At 45.7% G+C, this 21,384-nt stretch overlaps 1 protein-coding gene across 1 annotated transcript in view; it reads right to left on the reverse strand.

Annotated features, from left to right (window-relative positions):
- LOC127582291 (centrosome-associated protein 350-like) overlaps positions 1 to 21,384 on the reverse strand; it is a 76,272-nt gene that overhangs the window by 40,828 nt on the left and 14,060 nt on the right. The window contains exons 5-8 of the mRNA XM_052037468.1: positions 20,528 to 21,273; positions 18,832 to 18,914; positions 13,725 to 14,440; positions 13,133 to 13,262 (exon numbers count right to left, since the gene is read on the reverse strand). Of these exons, the coding sequence (XP_051893428.1) occupies positions 13,133 to 13,262; positions 13,725 to 14,440; positions 18,832 to 18,914; positions 20,528 to 21,273 (1,675 nt within the window). The remainder of the gene's footprint in view (positions 1 to 13,132; positions 13,263 to 13,724; positions 14,441 to 18,831; positions 18,915 to 20,527; positions 21,274 to 21,384) is intronic.

Consider the following 21,384-nt stretch of genomic DNA (forward strand, 5'->3'; position numbering starts at 1 on the left):
AATTTACAGCATAGAAATGGGACATTTTGCCCAACTAGTCCAAGTTGTCATTATGTTCCACACAAGTCTCTTCCCCTTCAACTCTGATTAACTACTGGCAGTATGTTAGATCAGGCTAAGGCAGAAGCAGCTACACGTAACCAGATGTTGTTATAGTTACGTATGAAATCACAAAATGGCAAACAGTCACATATTATGTTACAGAATGGAGAACTATATGCAAGATATTGTGGGACTTGACCAATTCGTGTGGTTACTGCAGTTGCAGACTGTTAGAAAGAATCCCCCTCATCAGTTCAGAGGAATCCTGAACACTCGGACTGATTGTACAGACCCAGGGACACTCAGTCAGGCGTCTGGTAAACATCACTTGAGCCGTCCATAACCTGATCAAGTAGCCACATGATGCCTGAATTTGCTGACAGAAAACGTGTAAAAATTACATGATTTCCTTTGTTTGGTGGAGAAGTTGCCTGAGGCAGCTTTCTCCCCACTGGTACAAATATAAACCTTTGAGTGGACCCGGATGTCAAGTGATTCTTCGATCATTCAATGTCCACCTATTCCTATCTCCCGAGCTTCCCATTCAATGCATTTATCCTGTTTGCCTCAACTCTGGCCATAGAGCTCCACGTGCTAACCACCCTCCGGAAAATAAGATTTCTTCCAAATTTCTCACTCAACTTTTGAGTCTTCCCTATCACATCCTTTCACAGATCGAGGCCTGCCAGTCTTCTCTTTTCCAGAGAAGAGCTCCAGCCTGCTCAGTCAGACAGTTCTAACCCCCGAGTTCTTGGATCATCCCCCTCAATGTCTTTTGCATTGTCACCCTGACCACATCCTCACTGTGTGGAGAGTTGAAATCTCCAGGTTGGTGCAGTAACCTTTTAAGTAACAACCAATTTTTTCCAATTAATTCTGAGTCAGTCTCAATCCAACTCCCTGCAGGTATGGATCAGGAGGGCAAAAATCGCCTCGAATTGACAGTGTAGCTCGGAGGAGCTAGAGCAGTAAACATGGTCTTTTCTTCAATGAAAGAAAGAATGGAGGTGTCAGTGAAGCAGGCTGGGCTCTCTCTAGCAGGATTGCCAAACCTCCAGGAACTTCCTGGAGTCTCCATGAATTGAAGATTCATTCAACATTTCTGCAAGGAGAGAATGTATATACTGGTATTGAATTAAAAATTAGTCTGCCTTCATGTTCTTCTTATACTTTTGATCCCTGGTTAAAAAAAAATTGCAGATGGCAATATGACTGTTTGAGTGAAGTTCTTGGCCCAGATATACACCCAAAAAACTGACAATGTTGACATTGGGTGTGAATATTCTGTAGCACTTAAATAATCTGCCAACACTCTGCATCAGTCAGTAGAAAGCATTGACTACCAGAGACGTCAGAGATAAGTTTTCACAAACTATTTTTAGTTAGCATCACCTCACATTGACGTTCACGCGATGGGCACGTTGACTTCAGAAGTTGTTCAGAAACTGTTCGTCAGCAAAGTGAGGAAAACATTTAACTATCTCTCATGTTGCTCAGTCTTCATTTGACAGTGTTCCTGAGAAGTACCATGGGATATCTTTGCTTCATTAAAAGGTGCTATATAAATGGAAGTTGTTATTCAAAAATCATTCACATATTCTGTTTTCTGCTGTATCATTTGATGAAGAACTAGACCAAAGCAAAACTTGTGAAACAATTCCTGGTTGGCTTCCCAGGGTTGATGTTGGTGTGTATTCCTCAAGTCTTAATTTACTCAACACAAATACAATGAGTCGCATGTGGATTCTGAATTATCCACATCTGGCATCCCAATTAGCCACACATAGCTGGCAAGGTAGCATAGCGGTTAGCACGACGCTATTAACAGCGCCAGCGATCAGGGTTCGATTCCTGTCGCTGTCTGTAAGGAGTTTGTACGTTCTCCCGTGCCTGCGTGGGTTTCCTCCGGGTGCTCCAGTTTCCTCCCACATTCCAAAGATGTATGGGTAGGTTAATTGGGTTTAAAATGGGCGGCATGGACTCGTTGGGCCAGAAGGGCCTGCTACCATGCTGTAAATAAAATTTAAATTTAATTTAAAATTTAATATTTGCGCTGGGTTTGATGTCTGTTTGGGTGAAAAAACTGGGATAGGTTTACATGTCAAGAACAGTAGCTTGGGCGAAGGACCAGTTAGGAGGTGCAAACCAGTTTGCATGGCTTTACCGTCAGGAAAGGAGAGAAGGTAACGTGATGGAAAGAGAAAGATACAAAATAAAACAAATACTACACAAATGTGTGTGAAATATGACCAGCAGAAAACTGCCCCACAGTTCTGTCAATAGCACCCAAAAATCTTCCACTTCCTTAATATCTTTATCTTCTGATGATAGACAGAATCTGTGTGGAAATATTGACCTTACAGCACACCAGTTGTCACAATATCTATGCCAATAGTGCACAAAGGAAATACACAACACACAAGATTGTGCAAGAACACCAAGTCTAATTCCTGTCACATCCTCTTTTGGAGAAAACTTAAATCTTCAATGCAGTGTTTAATTGGTTACAGAGGACAGTGAAATTCCACTGAATGTTAATTCTAACACTGACTTGAATTGTAGAACTGTTAACCAGTAGTTGGAGGATATTGCAATTGGGTGCAAATAGGCTGCTGCACTTTACCTCCCAGCTAGGACTAGTTTTCAAAAATGTTGTTGTACGGGCAGAGGGATATCCCAAGGTTGTGAAATGCTCTTTGTCAAAGTCTTTCCTTTCAAGTTTCATGGGCAACTTAATAATGCCACATAGTTTGGATAGAAATAAACACTGAAAATTCTGGAAATACTCAGCAGGCCAGGCAGCATCTGTGGAAAGAGAAAGAACATAGAACTTAATGGCAAAGGCCCTTCAGCCCACGATGTTGTACCAAAATTTTATCCTGCCCTAAGATCTATCTAACCCTTCCCTCCCACATAGTCCTCCATTTTTCTATCATTCAAGTGGCTATCTAAGAGTCTCTTAAATGTCCTTAATGTATCTGCCCCTACAACCTCTGTTGGCAGTGCATTCCACACACCCACCACTCGCTGTGTAAAAAAACTTACCTCTGACACCCCCTTATACCTTTCTCCAATCACCTTAAAAGTATGCCTCCCTCGTGTTAGCCATTTTTGCCCTGGGAAAAAGTCTCTGGCTATCCACTCGGTCTATGCCTCTTATCATCTTGTACACCTCTATCAAGTCACCTCTCATCCTCCTTCTCTCCAAATAGAAAAGCCCTAGCTCACTCAACCTCTCCTCATAAGACATGCTCTCCAATCCAGGCAGCGTCCTGGTAAATCTCCTCCGCACCCTCTCTGAAGCTTCCACACCCTTCCTTTAATGAGGCAACCAGAACTGAACACAATACTCCAAGTGTGGTCTAACCAGAGTTCTATAGAGCTACAACATTACCTCGCGGCTCTTGAACTGAATACCCCGACCAATGAAGGCCAACACACCATACGCCTTCTTAATAACCCTATTGACCTGCACAGCAACCTTGAGGGATCTATGGACATGGACCCCACACTGCTAAGAGTCCTGCCATTAACCTTGCATTCTGCCTTCAAATTCGATCAAAAGAGAGTTAATGTTTCAAGTCAAGTCCAAAATTAAAGTCGCAGAGGGAAAAAGGAAGGGTGGTGAGAACAAGGTGTGGAGCCCGAGAGCAACTGAGAAACAAATGGAGTTGGTACAGTCTGTGAGAGGATGAAGGCTTTTTGTATCATTCAATCTCGATCTCATCCTCATCACAGACCTTTGTTCTCAGCACCTCTCCCAGTTCTCAGCAACTTACATTTCTTTTGTGCCCAAAGCATCCTAAAAGTGTGCAAGAAGTGCTCCTCGAGGCAGGTCTTCATTTCTTCCTTTGGTTCAGACTCTTGGACAAAGTCCTGCACTGGCTGGCTCTTTACACTTCCAAATCCTGCCCACTTTGCTGTGGACCACAGGCAGTTTTTTGCTTTATGAATACTTTAGTAGAAGACTCTTTTCAATCTAGTTAGTCAGTTGGACAATGACCTTACCAAGAGCTGCACTCAGAAAACCAACTTAGTGTTGGTGTGGCTTTAATATGGATTCTGGAATTGTCATCATTGAACCAGTTCCAAGAATTTAATTGGAGCTCAATCCAGCTGCCTTCACTTGGCACCAATGCCTGTGGTCCACAGTATTCGGTCCCACCAGTTGGACCCAATGGGACAAAATGGGCAGAATTTAGCAATGTAAAGAGCCAGTCAGTGCATGACTTCATCCAAGAGTCTGAATCAAAGGAAGAAATGAAGACCTGCCTCAAGGAGTGCTTCTTGCCCACTTTTAGATGCTTCGGGCACATTGCAACCAATGATGTACTCTGTAGCCATTACTCTGGGAAATGCAGCAACAATTTGCACACAGCGAGATCCCATAAGCGGCAACATGCAATTGACAAGCAAATTAGCTTTTAGTAACATTGGTTTGAGGGATTATTATTGGCCAGGACACTGGGAATAACTCCCTTGATCTTCTAAACACACCTTGCATGTCCGCGTGGAGATTGGGTTTAACAACTCGTCTGAATGACACAACCTCCACTCTCTCACTTGTATAAGTCACTGAGTGACAGAGGTACACAGCACAGAAACAGGTCCTGTGGCCCACTGAGTCCGTGCCAACCATCGACACTCACCCGACATTAATTTCATTTTTTAATTATTGTCCCTACATTCTCATCTACTAGGGGAAATTTACAGTGGCCAATTAACTTCTCAACGCTCATGCCTTTGGGTCGTGGGAGGAAACCAGAGTACTCAGAGGAAGCCCACGTGGACACTGGAAGAATGTACAAACTCCACACAGACAGCAGCCGAGGTCAGGATTAAACTCGGGTGTCTGGTGCAGTGAAGCAGTGGCTCTACCAGCTGTGCCACTGTGCCACGTACTGGAGCGGCAACCTAGAATGTGGTGCTCAGGTTTCTGGAATGGGTTTTCAAATGAGACCCCACTGGCAAGAGCTGCAAATCAGAAGAGCATTTACAACAAATTTTCCCAGACAGGAAGTGGTCCGCGTAAACCTTGGAATGACCTTGGGCAGCAGTATTTCTTGGCTACATTGGCTCACACCATGGATGTATAATTGCATGGAAACACAGCTGTCAACATGTCTTACGCTACAATCAGCTTATATAAATCTCATTGCATTTCTGCGGTAATAAGCTGCTCCTTTTCTTGGCACAGAACAACACAGAAACAGCCAAAAGAGCTTAACAGATTGTGTATTATCCCAAATACATAGAAATGGCAACAAAATTATAACATGGGAAGAGGCCGAACCAGCCCCAGGGGCTGCAACCAAATAGACAAGCAAATAATCCAAAATATATTTACCCACTTTGTCTCTTCCACCTCACTCCCCTCATCTGCTTGTTCAGTCAGTTTGAACTTTGACAGCTTCTGCCTTGACCATTAACCCTGGAAAAAAAAATCCAGCAGCCCCATAGCTCCATCTGAAGGTCTTGCTGCAACTCTCTTCCAGAAACTCCTGCAGTCAACTCTTCTCACCTTGGGCCCCAAGATTTGGATCTCTCAGCTAATGCAATCCCAGAAAAACTCTAATTTATATCTAATCTGCCCCAAACTTTGAGTTTTAACATTTCTTTCACCTCATTAGTTGTGTTTTTTTATTAAGGAAACCAAGTTTTTCGATATCTATGCATTTCCTCAAACCAGAGAGCATTCTAGAAACTTGACACTGTACAGTCTCTTAAGACCGCATCAGATTTCTAAAGGAAACAGATTTTAAAGGCTCAAGTTTCTTCTTAAAGCAAAGTGTATGTGGCATGATATTGTTTTGAAATCTGAATGTTTAGTGTTCAACATTCCAACACGTACAGTGTTGCAATGACACAGGCTAAGTCTTCGTACATTGCTGGCTATCCCCCAGTTGTGCTCTGGTGGGTGGTGCTCTTGTCTCTGAGCCAGGACACACTGGGTTCAAATCCAACTCCAAAAGCTTGAAGATAAAAATTAAGGGAGTCTCTCTCTATACAGTGCCAAGTGAGTGCTGCACTGTCAGGGCCACTGGAAATTAGCTGAGATGTTAAATCCGGGCTCTGCCTCGTTTACCAGAACAAAAGGTTCCTCCCTCAGCTCCCTGCCCAATATTTATCCCTTAACCAACGTCACTGTAAGTAACAATTTGGTCAATGGCATTTTGCCGTTTGTGGGCCATTGCTGTGTGCAGATTGGCTGCTGCATTCCCTACATTATATACCAATTATAAGTTGCACTGCAGCAACGCACCAGGCTTCAGCATCTCCCAAACCTACCACCTGCAAGGACAAGGGCAGCAGAGGCTTGGGAACAGTGTAGCCTCAAAGTTGTTCTCTTGCCATTCCGTGATCACCGCAGGGTTAAAGTCTCGGAATTGTTGTCTTAATCAGCACTATGGGATTACCTTCACCACACAGACTGTAGTGTTTGGCTTGCTGTAGGCTTGCAGCACCTCCAAGGAAACTAACAATGAGCAATGAACACTGCTCACCCTCGTGTTTTGGAGACATGCTGAGGTTACGTTGGTGCTGGTTGGATGCACGGTTGGGTTTACTTTTTCTTAATGGTGGAGGCCTGTCAATAAAACTGGTTCATTGACGACTGGACCAAGGGAGCACAAATACCTACAACCAGTTAATAAGCCAACATGGACACTTGCCCAACCACAGCACCATGTCAGTATGTTTGATCACAATTTTGCTGAAACATGGCACGGTGGCACAACTGGTAAAGCTGCTGCCTCACAGCACCAATGACCCAGGTACGATCCTGATCTCTGGTGCTGTCAGAGTGGAGATTCTGCATTTGCCCTGTGACTGAGTGGGCTTCTTCAGGGCTTACATCCCAAAGCCCTGTGGCTTGGTTGGTTAATTGGTCACTGTTAACTGCCCAGAGCGTGTGGGTGAGTGGTAGAATTTGGGGGTGTTGATGAGATTGTGGGGAAATGAATCAGGGTTTATGGATGAAGTGTGGACTGTTTCCATGCTGTATGACTCTGAAAAACCAGATCCCTTTCAAAAAACTCCCTCTCTGTCTGATACTCACTGAGCTCACCACTGCATGAAGCAACGTGTGGTGGAATTAGAGAGGAGTGGAGGGTGGTGGGAATGGAGTGAGGGGGGTAGCACAAACACGAGATCTTCCTTAGAGTTTGCCGCAGAAAAGGGAAAGAAACCTTTAAGAGCGTAGGATAGAAAGAACAGCCATAGCTGGATAACTCCTTCAGAAACTGGGCAGAGCCTGCTGTGCCGGACAATTCCACAAAGCACCAATAAGAAGATCCCTGTTCTCATTGGTCTGAGAACCTCTCATATTCAAGGAACTGAGACACAAGAGATTCTGCAGATGCTGGAATCAGGAGCAACACACACAAAATGTTGGAGGAACTCAGCAGGTCAGGCAGCATCTATGGAGGGAAATAATCAGTCAACGTTTCAGGTCAAGACCCTTCATCAGGTGACCTGCTGGGTTCCTCCAGCATTTTGTGTGTGTTGCTCGAGATTCAAGGAACTACTGAGGACATGCAGGTACACATGTCTGGGGAGAGCATGCCAGCTCAACAGGAACCCACAACAGATGCTTCGCTTGACTTGTATGCCCTGGAGACAATGCATAAGTTAAGATTTGCCAAGTTGGCCCAGTACCCAGGAGCACTTCAAATAGCAAACTGCTTGGATGAGCCATGTGGCATCATGACTGGTGAATCCACCCACTGCCATCCCCGGAACAAAATCCAGTCAGAAATTTGTTGTGCAAATCTGAAAAAACTGTGTAGCTTCCAAAAGAGGGAGTTTATTCCTTAATGTTAAATGGTGATGGAAAGATATTCATTGTTTCACTTTAATAGGTTTTCAGGCAGGCATATTTGGGATCATTCTTCAACTGACCAACATTCTCCTTTTGCGTGTCCCCACTTCCTCATCCCTCCTTCCCAAGCTGCCGTTCCCCTCCATGTCTAGCAGTGCCTCCTTTTCTCCCCATCACCCTCCTTCTCAGAGTTAACCTGCTCCAAACCTAAGCACAAATTTGCAAACTAGCACTCTATTTGGTAAGAGTGCAGGGGGCAGATTGTTTCTAAAATAAAGCCGACAATGCAAGTGACCTTGATCTCTGAAGGGGGGAAGCTGGAGAGTTAAAATCTGGGGCAAGTGTTTCAACTATCTAATCCAACTGCAATTGTGAGTGACCAAACAATCTCCTTAAAACTGATCTCCTGCAGTATTAAGCATCACAATATCTATTGTTTGTGGAGTATGCATTAAAAATATTAAGAGATAGAAAAAAATCATCTGCATGAAATTATTGTTGCCTGAGAAAAACAGCTCCAAGTGTTCAGCAGATTAGTAGAAGAACCTTTCACTTCAGTGCCTCTCTTACTGAAATTAATTTGATGATATAAGCCCTCAAGATACAAACCATCACCAGTTCAGGGAAGTAGTCTGTGATGTTAAGATTATTAAGCTCTTTCCTCAACCTTCGCTCATCTGCCATTAAGTGGTCTTTAGGTTCAAAGAAAGATTATGTTGTCTTGCAACAATTAAAAAAAAAGCAATACACTAACAATGTGTATTCACTTCTGACTGTGGAAGTGTCTTTGTTCGAAAGCTCCAGCCTTCCCGATTGTCAACCCTTTTCTGGTTTGGATGGATTCTAGACGACTCCCTTCAACCACACCATCTCAAATTACAGAGAAGGAGCAGCACAGAGACTGGCCTTTCAGCCCCTCTGACCCATGCCAGCCCTTGAAGGCCTTCTGTTGAAGCAAAGACTGACACTGACCACAGGAGTCCATTTGGCCCATTGTGGGGCTATCCAATTGACTGATCTCAGCAGCTAGGTGATAAGCTTAATCGACACTGGTCATTTCAACAAGCTTCCTTGCAGAAAATACTTAAATAAAGAACAGTGGGTGTAAGGACTGGGAAACGCCATCAGAAGGGCAGGAATGCAGGTGTGCAGCACAGTAATTAGGCAATACTCTCATGGCTCTAACAGACTGAAAAGGCACAAGGGTGTGAGCTCTCACCAAAGACACCGGGAATGGGGCAGACTTCCAGATAGCAGGTAACTTGGCACATAACAGAGCATGGGTAAGGAGGGAAAACAGGTTAAACTTCCAGAGGCTGAAGGAAAGGTGGAGTGTTGGAGTGATGTCAGGGCACAGGGCAAATCTGCACCTTACAGACATCAGAACCAGTGGCCCTTTTGAACATTAGGGACCATAGGGGTGCTGGAAATGCACTGATTGAATCACTTGCTCCCAGACAGTCTGAGCGACTATAGACCAGGCAGAGAGGCACGATATTTCAGGCAAAACCACTCTAACTTCACATCAGCCATCAAACTTCTCCTGATTTTCCCCAATAACTTGACAGTTCTGAAGCACAGGACCAACCGCTTTATTGTGCAGAGTTTAGACCATTGATTTTCTTGCTAATGGTAGATGGGAATCACAAAATAAAGCTTCACTCTGTTTAAGTGCTTAAAGCAGCAAATAGTAACAATACAATGCAACGTGTTACATGAACCATTTTTGTAAAACATAAACCACCACGTATTAAGAACAAAGTGATCACCCCAAGTCACAACCGCTATTGTGTCCAGTCCGATAATCTCCAGACAGAAAAAGGCTTTTTCATTAAATAGATGCAAATGCACTTCACTCGTCTAGCCTTAACCTTAAGCTTCTGATTAATCCTTCAGAGACTCTGCTCTCGTTCAAGTTGTAATACTTTCACCAAATAAAAGAAGACTACAAGCAGATGAGCTGATGTTCGGGGTTAATGAATGGGAGGTAAATGCTTGAGCATTTTAATCTTAGGTGTATATGGGAGCCAATTGACAGCTGTGTTTTGGTCTGATTGTTTATGCAACACATTTCGAGAAAAGGATATTGCATAGAGTGCACATCGGGAAGAAATGTTGCTCTCTGAGTGCGGTACTTGAGTGGCAAATCCTGCAGCATGGCTCCGTCTCAGACCTTGATTTGACATCTCATCCAAAAGACGGCACGTCTGACAGTGCTGCACTCCCTCAGCACCGCAGTGGTTCAGCAGCCTGACATGTGTGCCCGGGGTCTGTGGACTGGGATTGAACCCGCAACCTTCTGATTGCGAAGCTGAGCATCATCCATGGAGCCAGAGCTGCAGATGAAGGTGGAAATGCAGCGCAAGGGGGAATGGTGGAAATGCAGTCCATGAATCCAACGTCTGGGCAGATTCCCCAGCTCCACCACCCCCCGTACCTCAGCCCAGCCCAGCCCACATCCTCCGGGATAGATCGCCCCTCCATCTGTAGCCACAGGTGACGGGGATGTTGCAGGGGAAGGCGCAGCACTCGCCTGTCCACACCACGGCCGTTCAGGAGATGCCCAGAGTTAATCAAACATTACCACTCCATCCCATAGGGAAGGAAATGAACCAGAGCCAATATTTATATGGAGGAGAGGAGAAAACAAACAGAAAATGATCAATGGACATTAGGATACAAATTAAAACTTGACTGGCAGAGTTACTTCCAGTTAATCAATGGCCAATAACTGTGAGAAAAAAATAACTCTGCACCTCACCAGGCAGGCAATCTCTTACACAGAAAATGAAGCTCTTTTGTATAGAGATCTCTGTCCATCAGACAGAAACTGCGTTGAATGGGGGGGGGGGGGGGGGGGGGGGGGGGGGGGGGGGGGAGGGGGGTGGGGGGAGGGTTTAATTAACCCTCAGTTTTTCTTAAGGCCTCATCTTATGTATCTCCCAACTAAAATGAACAAGAAACACACACAGAACCCTTCCCCACCCCGTTCCACTTACCAAAAAATGCAACCACAAATGCTGGAGGAACTCAGCGGGTCAAGCAGCATCTGTGGAGGGAAATGGACAGTCGACATTTCGGATCAAGACCCTTCACCTGGACTGATTCAAGGGTCCAGATGCCACTCACTTTCACCCTCACTGGCTGCACGTGTTCCCTCACCAGTGGTACCTGAGACAGGTATCGCCATCAAGAATGCTGTAGTATATTATCTGGTTATTACGCATTGCATTTTGCGGGAACCTGCTGTGCACAAACTTACTGCAGTGTTTACTACAGCAATGATCACTTTTCATAAGTAATTTATTGGCTGTAAAGTACTTTGGAATCAAAAGCTAAAAAGTCTCAACCCAAAACATTGACTGTCCATCTCCCTCCATAGATGCTGCCTGACCCACTGAATTCCTCCAGCTTTTTGTGTGTTGTTTTAGATTCCAGCATCTGCAGTCTTTTGTGTATCGAAAATGCAACCAGTTTAGCTCGTGTCAACTTCCTCTTCCTTCCCAGATCACATCCTGGGAAACTCATCCCACCAGATCAATTGTAACACCAACTAATGAAAGAAAATAGTCGGGCTAGTGACTAAAAGTGGTAGGATTTGAGGAGAATCTTAGAGGAAGAGAGGGAGGCAAAGGAATTAAGGAATTCCAAAGTATGGGGTTTCGAAACTCACCACGGATAGAGCATTTAATATCAAGAATGCTGCAGAGGAAGGTCTGTGTGTTGTGTAGCCAGTGTGGCTTCCACGATAGTACATGAGAATATGGAGGCAAGGTCACAGAATAATTTGTAAACACAGGTAAGAAATACGTAACCGTAACAATAGCAGACTGGAAGCCAGCTTCGACAGCAAAGATAGGGATAGTCACATAGATCATATCATGTAAACCAAAACAACTCGTGGTGCAACTTCTTGAAATAAAACGAGCATTGAGAATTGTATCAATGGTGCAGGTCCTGCAGGTTTGTACTGTGCACTGAAGGAGGGAAAAAAACAGTGCCACTCTGCCACCTTGTGGGCAACATGTATATTGCAAACATTAGATAAATGGCCTCAAGAAAGAATTCACAATTATTTCACACCCTTCACATCTGCAGGAGATTCTAAAGTGCTTTGCAGTCAATGAAGTTGTTGTTCATCTAAAGAAAAAAAAAGTAGCCAACAATTTGCACTCAACAAGCATCCTCAATGACCTGATGTACCTGTACCCAAACCTTCTGATTCATGCACAAAGTCCTAATATCCATCAGAAATTTCCAAATTCTCCCATCTCCTAAAGAAAGAACTTTCCCATTTCTCCCAAATAATAGATTCTTCCTTAAAAAAAGTGGACACTTTACCTTTGTACCATCAGTAAATCTAACTGAATTTCCTCAACCAAGTTACAGACACTCGGAATGATTTAGCACGGAAACAGGCCCACACTGGACTTAAAGCACCAGCTGCACCAATCCCATTTTTGCTTCCTCTCGCACCCCCATCCTCATTGTGCTCCCCTGATGCTTCTGCTACTCACTCTCGCTTGAGGTATTAAAGTCTTCATCTTCTTGCATAGGCTGTCTCTTGCATTGAGGATGACCTCTTTCGGCTGGGGTTTTGGGGTGGCTGATGAGCCAAGTGTGGGGCAAACACATTTTGCCACAGGTTGGACAGAAGTTGCTTGATACCCACACCAGCCAAGGTTGGTCTCAAGGATCCTGATTGGTTGCATGTGTCCCCTCACAAGTGGCACCTGAGACGGGTATCATTATCACACTGGTTTTTGTGGGAACCTGCTTTGCACAAACTTGCTGCAGTGTTTACTACAACAATGATCACACTTTAGATGTAATTTATTGGCTGTAAAATATGTTGGAATCAAAAGCTAAAAATTTTATATGTTGGATATCCAAAATAAAAACAGAAAATGCTTGAAATACTCAGCAGGTCAGGCAGCATCTGTGGAGAAATAAACAGAGGTGATGTATCAGGTCAACAGCCTTTCATTAGAATGCCCTGGGGTGCCATAAGTGCTATATCATGTTAAGATATGGTGTTCAGCTGCGATGCACAATACCCTACACATTGATTATTCCAATTATCAAGTGCTGCCTGAACAATTTACATTTCTATTGTGCCTTAAACATAGCAGAAACATCTCACAGTGCATCCAAGGAACACCATCAATGCCGAACAACAGCAGGATATAATAAAACTCGTGGCTAAAGAATTGGGCATGGAGGCTGGCTGTTGCAACAAGTCACTTCCAATGACAGTCTACCATGCATTACCTTCTGCCCAGGGACCAGTTCTCAGGTTGAAGTGCATCAAAAGCAGTCTCATCCACACTGGCTTTCCTTTCCAGCTGATGGTTTCCCTTGCTGAGGGCCCCCAGATCGCCATCACACTGATCCGCCAACCCTGAGAACAAAGTAAATTCAGCAACTTCAGGCGTGGAGGGGTGGAACCGAGTGAATTTAACAACTCGTTGCGGAGATTGTTCTCCAGGGCTTGGACTTATGGCATGCTTCGGGCGACCACAAACCAGATGGTCATAAAACCCAAACACATTACAAAATGTCCTTCAGCGAGCAGATGTAGTTATCTGTCTTCCCATCCACCTCACCTTCCCAACCTGCACGTGACTCCAATCTTTGACTACATGGTGTAAGCCCTCCAAAATAGCCAACAGGTCAGCCTGTTGTATGACAAATGCCAGAGGATGCTGCACCTTCAGCTGCCTGGGGCAACAGGGTTGATGCTGGCTTAGTGCGCAGCACCCACATCTCCAGGGATATTTGAAACACAGGTGTTTGACTCAGCTCACGCCAGTGGAACTGTGCGAGGAAAATGGGGAACGAAGCTGGTCTCAACTTGTCCTACCTTTGTCTTCATCCAGCAGTTGGTTGCTTGACTTTCTGGGTTTGCAGAGCAGTTCACATTCTGACCAACCTTCAGAGTCACTCCACAGGAAGTCGTCACTCTGAGAAGAGGGACTATGCAGCAGCTCGTCCATGAGTTCCTTAACTTCCAGGTCAGTTTTATTCTCGGCACGCTTGACCTTTGGTCTCTCAGCTTCCGCTTGGCCTTCCTCCTTATGCGGGGAGTTGGGCGGGAGACTGAAGTCAGTCGGCACGCTTGGTGACGTCACCAGGCAGCTACTTGGGACACTTTGCCACTCCGGTCCACCAGCACCAGCCCACATGACTGCAGCATCAAGTCCCACAGGCTGAGCCAAGCCGTCTCGTTTCCATTCCAGGGTGCTACCACGACCTCCAGGGCTTGGCAGAATCCCCACATCCACACACAGTCTCTTCGCCTCATCCTCAATGCGGCTGCTGAGGGCCGTGGCCATGGAGCGAAGGGCCTCAATGCGCTGCTGCTTGTTCCTGCACTCAGAGCTGCTGCGGAAAGCGGTGTTGCAGCCCAGCTCCTGCTCCCGTGCTGCGAGGGGTCGGTTGGTGACTGGTGAGATGGACGACAACTTTGGGGAGCGACGAAGTGGTTCCAGACCTTGAATTCTCAGTGGGCTACACTGGCCAGGCAGCGAGCGACATGATGACCCCACGGGGCATTTCAACTCCCACTCGTGTGACCCACTGTGTAACAAAAGACACGTCTTCACATCACGCAGGAAACGGCACAGAGATCGCGAGGATCCAACTTGGCCAGAAACCCACTGTAGAATTGTTACTGCATTACTTTTCAATTGGGAAAAAAAAAATCAAAATAACTGCAGATGCTGGAAATCTGAAACAAAACCAGAAAACGTTGGAAACACTCAGCTGGTCAGGCAGCATCAATGAAATGGATTTAACGTTTCAGGTTGAGAACCTTTCACTGGAATTGAGAAAGAGAGAAAACAAGCATGTTGTCTTTCTGATGCAGGGTCTTCGACGTGAAATATCAACTCTGTTTCTCTTTCCACAGATGCCGCCCGACCTGCTGAGTGTTTCCAACATTTTGCCTTTTAATTCATTCCCACTGTGTTGGCCGCCATTCTCACACCCCAAGATTTAGGGCCCTCAAATGTCACCGTACTCTTCTGGGGTTCGTTCCCTCCTTGTGGGTAAAGGCACTGGCTATTGTCACTACAAGGAGCATGGATCAGGGAGATCTCCACTGGCATTCCCCATTCCTGCTAGTCCTGGAGCAAATCAGCCAGATAAGTGCTGCAACTGGGAATGTTTCTCCTGACTGCGGAAGGGGAATGCTGGAAAAAGCCAGCGTTCTCATCCCACTGATCTACTCCCAGAGAATCCAGCTGGCACACAGGAACAGCAGTGGGCCATTCAGCCCCTCCAGTCTGTTCCATCATTCAATCAGGAAATGGTCCAACTCCACCCTCCTCCCTTCAGTCAGTTACACTTCACATCAAACAAAAACACCCCGTCATTATTCAAGATAACTTCATCTCCATTTAGAAGTTTTCCACCCAGAACCCCAGACAGCTCTTTGACAGAAAGTTCCAGATTTTCACCAGCCTGTGTGTGAAGAGGCAGTTTCTGCCCTCATACCTGAAGGGGCTTGTTCCAACGTTAAGGTTACTCCCTCCAGCTATAAACTGCCTACCGGGGCAATACATCCTCTCTATTGACCACTTCAATCACCTTAAACACAAGGTGTGTGAGCTTGGTTCACTGTTCACCCCAAGAGATGGGGTCAGATTGTCTTTTATACATCCCCATGCCCATCTCTTCCTGATGTTCTTCTCCACTTGCTTAATGGCTAGTGAGTGGATATCACACGTGTGGCACAGTTACACTGGAAACCCCTGTTGACCAGAGTTTGCTGAAGGGTCACAGGGCCTACAGAAATCTTTGCTTTTTTCACCTTAGTGACTGTGGAGTGATCGACTGTTCTGTCCCTTGTCTTCAGATTGGTCCCCAGTGTATTACCCCCCATACTCACTGGAGACTTACAGAACGATGGGAAAGTGGAGAGCAGAGAGTGCCTGTTGAAATGAACCATGAGTGAGCACATCATGACAGCAAAGGCAGGGGGTGGGGGAAGTCTGTGCAGGATGATGGTGGGCAGGACGAGGAGGGAGGTAGGTTGGGAGGGGTTGAACTGGTGGATATAAAAGTGGGAGGGGTTGATAGTCAGAACATGTGTAGGGAAGGAAACAGACGTGCTGGGATGTGTGACATTGTAAATATGGATGGGGAGGGTGGGGGAGGAGAGAAGGTTTAGAGGGATATGGGCCAGACACAGGCAAATGGGAATAGCTTAGATAGGAATCTTGGTCGGTATGGACCAGTTGGTCTGAAGGACAGGTTTCCGTGCTGTATGACTGAAGTGGGTGAGGGTACGAGGAAGTGGAGTGTAATGGCATGCAGAGGTAAGAGGGTGAGATGAAGAGAGGTGAGGGAGTAGGAGAAGGTACTGTGGGATGAGGCAGTGACAGGGGAGGGAACAGGAGAGATTGATCCAACAGCCCGGTTCCAGCCCCTCGGTCGCTCCCTGTTTCAACCGCGAAGGTGTTGAACTCTGAGGAACAAAATAGTCACAGGTACTTCCCTCCTAGAGTGACTCTCAACAACTGTGCTGGACCATAATAGGGGTCAAGAAAAGGACACCTCAATTAAAACAGAATTAAATCAGACAAAACTTTTATTAGCCAATGAATTAATTTGAAGGCTGTAATTGGTACTTAATGGGTCATGAGTCAAGGCTTTGTCCGGTTGAGAATCTTCCAGCTACATTATGGATAGTTCACCAGGTAATGAATGGCTTGTGAGCTGGAACAATGAATGATCTCTCAGCTCAGCTCAGGGCACAAGCAGTCACAGTGGGTGAAGTGCACTTCCTGCTGGCAGACCCTCATGTGTGCCAGTGTAAACTTGCTCCATTCATTCACCACGTGATACAGAGGGTCCTCCCTGCAGCTGCCACATCACTCAAGGAACAGCATTACCCCCAGCTTCTAGTCAAGCCTCTCAGAGTACCACTGACGCAGCACAGCACCTCTGATGAGACCCCTTCTGCATTATTGTGAGGGATAGCAGGGAGTTACCCCTAGCAGCTGGGCCAATAGTTATTGCCCACCCAAAGTCTCAGATCATGTGGTCATCATAATGCTAGAGTTTGTGGGAGCTTGCTGTGCACAATTTGGTTGCCATTTTCTCCACTGTAGTGACTAGCTTACAGAAATGCTTCATTGGCTCTAAAGCACGTGGATCATCTTAGGCCTGTGACAAGCACTGTAAGAAAAGATGACTCTCTCCCCCCCACCCTCACCCCCATTCAATCCAAACCTGTTCAGACTGAGCAATGCTGAAGTTATGTGGGCATTGACTAGGCAGTACCTGCTGCTGGAGGCATGGAACCAGCTGACAGCAGCTATACTGCCAGTTGCACATCACCTTCCAGTCATGCGCAGCAAGACACTGAACGCACAGCATCTGTGGAGGAAAAGGAATCGTCAGCGTCTTGGGTGGAGATCAGGGTCTCGACCCGAAACATTGACTATCCTGTTACCTCCACAGATGCTGCCTGACCCACCAAGTTCCTCCAGCGTTTACTTTTTGCTCCAGATTCCAGCATCTGCCATCTCTGTTGCCTTCAGGACACCGAGCTTGATTTGTATCAACCCCTCACCTACCTCACTCCATCATCGCAGATCCTTACCCAACCCTCAGCACCTTCCTGGACAAATGCACGAATGAGTGAGCTGCACAGGTGAAGGGTGAACAAAGGCAGAAAGTATGGCAAAAAAACTCTCCAAAAATTCTTAAAAGGTGCAACTGACCGCCTGAGAACTGCTCACCGCAGTGAAAGACAACCCAATGAGACCTGATCCCCAAGAGTGGATTCATATTACTTTGGCATGAACCATTTGGGCATCTCATCCCCAGATCACACCCAGTTCCATGCACAGTCAAAATGCAGAGCAACCTAACCTACAATAGGCTGGTGGGGATTTCCACCAAGAAACAGGAGGCCTTTGGGCATCTCAAACCCACCTGTGCTTGGTGCTCGTCTTAACATCAAACATTAGTCCTACACTAATCCCATTTTATTCTCTCCACATTCTTCTGAACTCCACATCTCCCCCACCAACCCCCCCCCCCCCCCGCCCCCCCAACACTCGACCACTGATCTACAAACTAGAGGCAATTTACACCAGAGCCAATTAACTTACCAACCCTCGTCATTGCGATAAGGAGAAAATCCATGAGGCCACAGGAAGAACGTGAAAACTCCACACAGACAGTATTGGAAGTCATGATTGAACCCAGGTCACTGGAGCTGTGAGGCAGCAGCTCTACCATCTCCCTGCCTTGGTTCCATATTCCTCAATGTCCTTGTTTACCAAAAATACATCAAACCAAACATTTCTGAAATTTTCCATTGATGCACCAACTCAGCAGCTTATTGGGGAAAAGAAAACTGCCTGTTTTCCACAATCCTGCTGCACAAGAACATCCTCAGTTGACCAGAAAACTACATGGAACACTGGCCGGGTAAAAGCAGATGGGATTCTGAGCACAACATTACCCAATGAAGTGCAATCCTTTAAGAAGAAATGAGCCAAAACATCCACCCTTTATAAAACATACTGCAGATCACTCAAGTTAAAACAGGGCACCAACTCAGGAAGCAAATGGTGATGTTTATGCAGAGATCACACCCTTGGGTAACAGGAGCCCTCATTGCTCATCCAGGGAACAAGACTTGGTTCATGGGGTGAGAAAGTGCACGCTGGCACTGCAGGAAATGAGTTTGAAGATCATGAGCCTAACCCCCTCCAGATCCACGTCATCGTATCCAGAGCTGGAATTGGACCATTTGTTCCTTCAACCAAGACTGCAGATTGTCCACTTTCTTCTGCTACCTTGAGCTATGTCAACTAACACAGCACAACACTGTGGATCCTGATTTCTGTGGCTGGTACCAACACCTGATGATACATTTACTCACGTAACCAGTAGGATGGGTGTTAATACAATTGTATCTCAACCCCTGCCATGACTTTAGCAAACCGTACCTTCCCTCCAAGTCTCCAGACTCTGGCCTGTCCCTTGATGGTATCTGATCTTTCATCGGTTGAGCCGACCCCAAACTCTTTCCCTAATGGGTAGAAGTGAGAAGACCAATAATCAGTTACAAACTCCAGCATGAGAACACAGCATACAAAGCACTTCTGGTTCTGGTCAAACAATCTCAGCAAAGTTGCAGCAAAATCCAGAACAAAGTTACCAGCTGCAGATACTATCACAGTGAGGCACCATTCCATAAGGAACGTTCAGACTCTCATGTTTGTTCCACCATTCCATTAGGTCAACGGTCTTCACCACAACACCTTGGTTATGTGACATTTAATCCAAAAGGCAATCAATTTGCCTTGAAGTTTCCCATCAGAAGTGAGCTTTTCTGAATTGGTAAGCTATAGATTTTCATCATTAATTGTTTTTTGAAATTATACTTGGACAGCCATGGTCTAACTTTAAAGTAAAGCTGTTCACTTGTTCTGGACTCAGCCACCAGAGATGATGGCTTCTCGTTATGGAATAATTTTAACCTCCTTGAATAATTAGATCACAATTTACTCTTCTGAACCCATGGAAATACAAACCAAGTTTATAAAGCCTGTTCCTAACTGCCCAACGATGAAAGCACTTGTATCCCCATGGGCCTCCAGCCATCCCACAATACTTACCAAGAGCATCCACTTGCGATGCTAGGATGGCAGTAGCAGGAGTCATTATCCAGTGAGATGAACATAATAGATGCAGTGAAGGGGAGAACAGATGGGATTCCCATGCACCAGCCCACCCAGTAACCCCAGGACAGGAGATCATTGTCCCAAGCCCAGCTGACCCAGTGCAGGACAGTGGTGGAAACCACAATCTGACCCATGATTTCACCACAATGCAATACTTCTTGCTGCTATGTGCAAGTTACAAAAAGACAGGAGTCATACAGTGGTTTATTAGTTTACTTTACTACACTGTCAGAGAAAACCTCCCAATTGTGCTTCAGGTCCAGTTAAGATAAAAGGGATAAATTTTCGTTGACGGAACCTGCAAGGATGTTGGTTTCATGCACCATTCACTTTTATTCCCTGTGAAAATCAATGGGGACCAATATTGGATGGGGTGTAACCCGGCTTCCAAGGGAATTCCACGGGATTTTTGGCAGTGGGTTAGGTCAGGTGGCCCCATGCCAAGCAGAGGAAAACTGTCTTGCAGCAGTACAGTGAGCTACTGAATGATCAGGGACACCTCCAGTTGTTCTTAATCACATCAGCAAACTACAGGGAGAGAGGCTTGGAAGTATAAATCAGTAAACTGCCACAATAATTCAGTGGGGGCAAAGAGCAACAAAAGCCAGAACATGCACTCAGTCCAAGCAACCCCAGCAACAGTGTGGCTGCTGGTGGTTGGGAGTGAGGGAGATCAAGAACGAGAAGGGTGGTGTCTACACACACCAGCATGTTCTGTCTTGGCCATTTGTGCCAGGAACATGCAAATCCACTTCAGAGAGCCTGATGGGTCAACCACATTGGTGGGGGAGTTGAGTCACACAGAGGACAGACAGGGTAAAGGCAGGGGACTGGTGGAACAGCTGTGTTTTTAAACACAAACTGACAGCTTTTGAGGTTTTCTGAGGCTGATCCAACCCTCAAGGTAAATTTGATAATGGTAAAATGGTGAAATTGTGTATGAGGCGTAGGAACTTACTGGCCTTGTGGAATCTTTACATCCATCTGCATAGTGGTGAGCAGGCCGAGTGCCTCTCTGTCTCCATCGCTTTTGTTTGGAGATAGCCTCCTTCTGTTTCCTGTAGACCTCCTGCAGTCTCTTCTTCTTCATCTCTATAGCCTGCCTTGCCGACTGTTTCCTTTCACTCTCCTTCCTTTTGCGCTTAGCCACCTGCTTGTTCATGTACTCGCGGACCTCCTCTGCATTGTAACTCCGAGCCACGGGAGATCGTGCCCAGCATTCCTGGTTTTCCATCTCAGCTTTGCTCTGCAGTGGACTAGAGGAACCTGCTCTATGTTCTGGAAGTAAAGGTCTTCTCTTGCCTCCTAAATAGGGTTTCTGTCTCATGGCACAATTCCTTGGTGAGCTACAGCTCCAGTGATTTGGGCCACCTTGTTCATCTTCATGAGATAAAAGGTGTTTGTCTCCCTTAGGAGTAGCAGGGCTCTTCTGATCATCTTCACAACACTTTCCCTCCATGTTTGTGTTATCACCTCCTATCTTCCAAGTAAAGTTTTGGTTCATTCCAGCAGTCTTTTCTGACTGTAAACCCTCTAAGGTTCCATTTATCTGCATGGCCTCCAAACATGGCTGTCCAGATTCCAACGATCCAATTCTCATGGAATTGCAACATTGATCATCCTCAATTGCAACGCAAGGTCTTCTCCTGGGACTCCTTTCAAAAGATGATCTTGCATGTTCCTCGGGGTCTTTTACTTTCTCATCTGTTTTATTAAACAAAAAATAAATAAAATGCCACACCTTACATTTAAGTGCTGCATAATAAGCAGCAAATATAAAGCAAGAACACGGCACCTATAACAAAAATGGATAGT

This window comes from Pristis pectinata, chromosome 23 (genome assembly GCF_009764475.1).
Source record: "Pristis pectinata isolate sPriPec2 chromosome 23, sPriPec2.1.pri, whole genome shotgun sequence".
NCBI lineage: Eukaryota > Metazoa > Chordata > Chondrichthyes > Rhinopristiformes > Pristidae > Pristis > Pristis pectinata.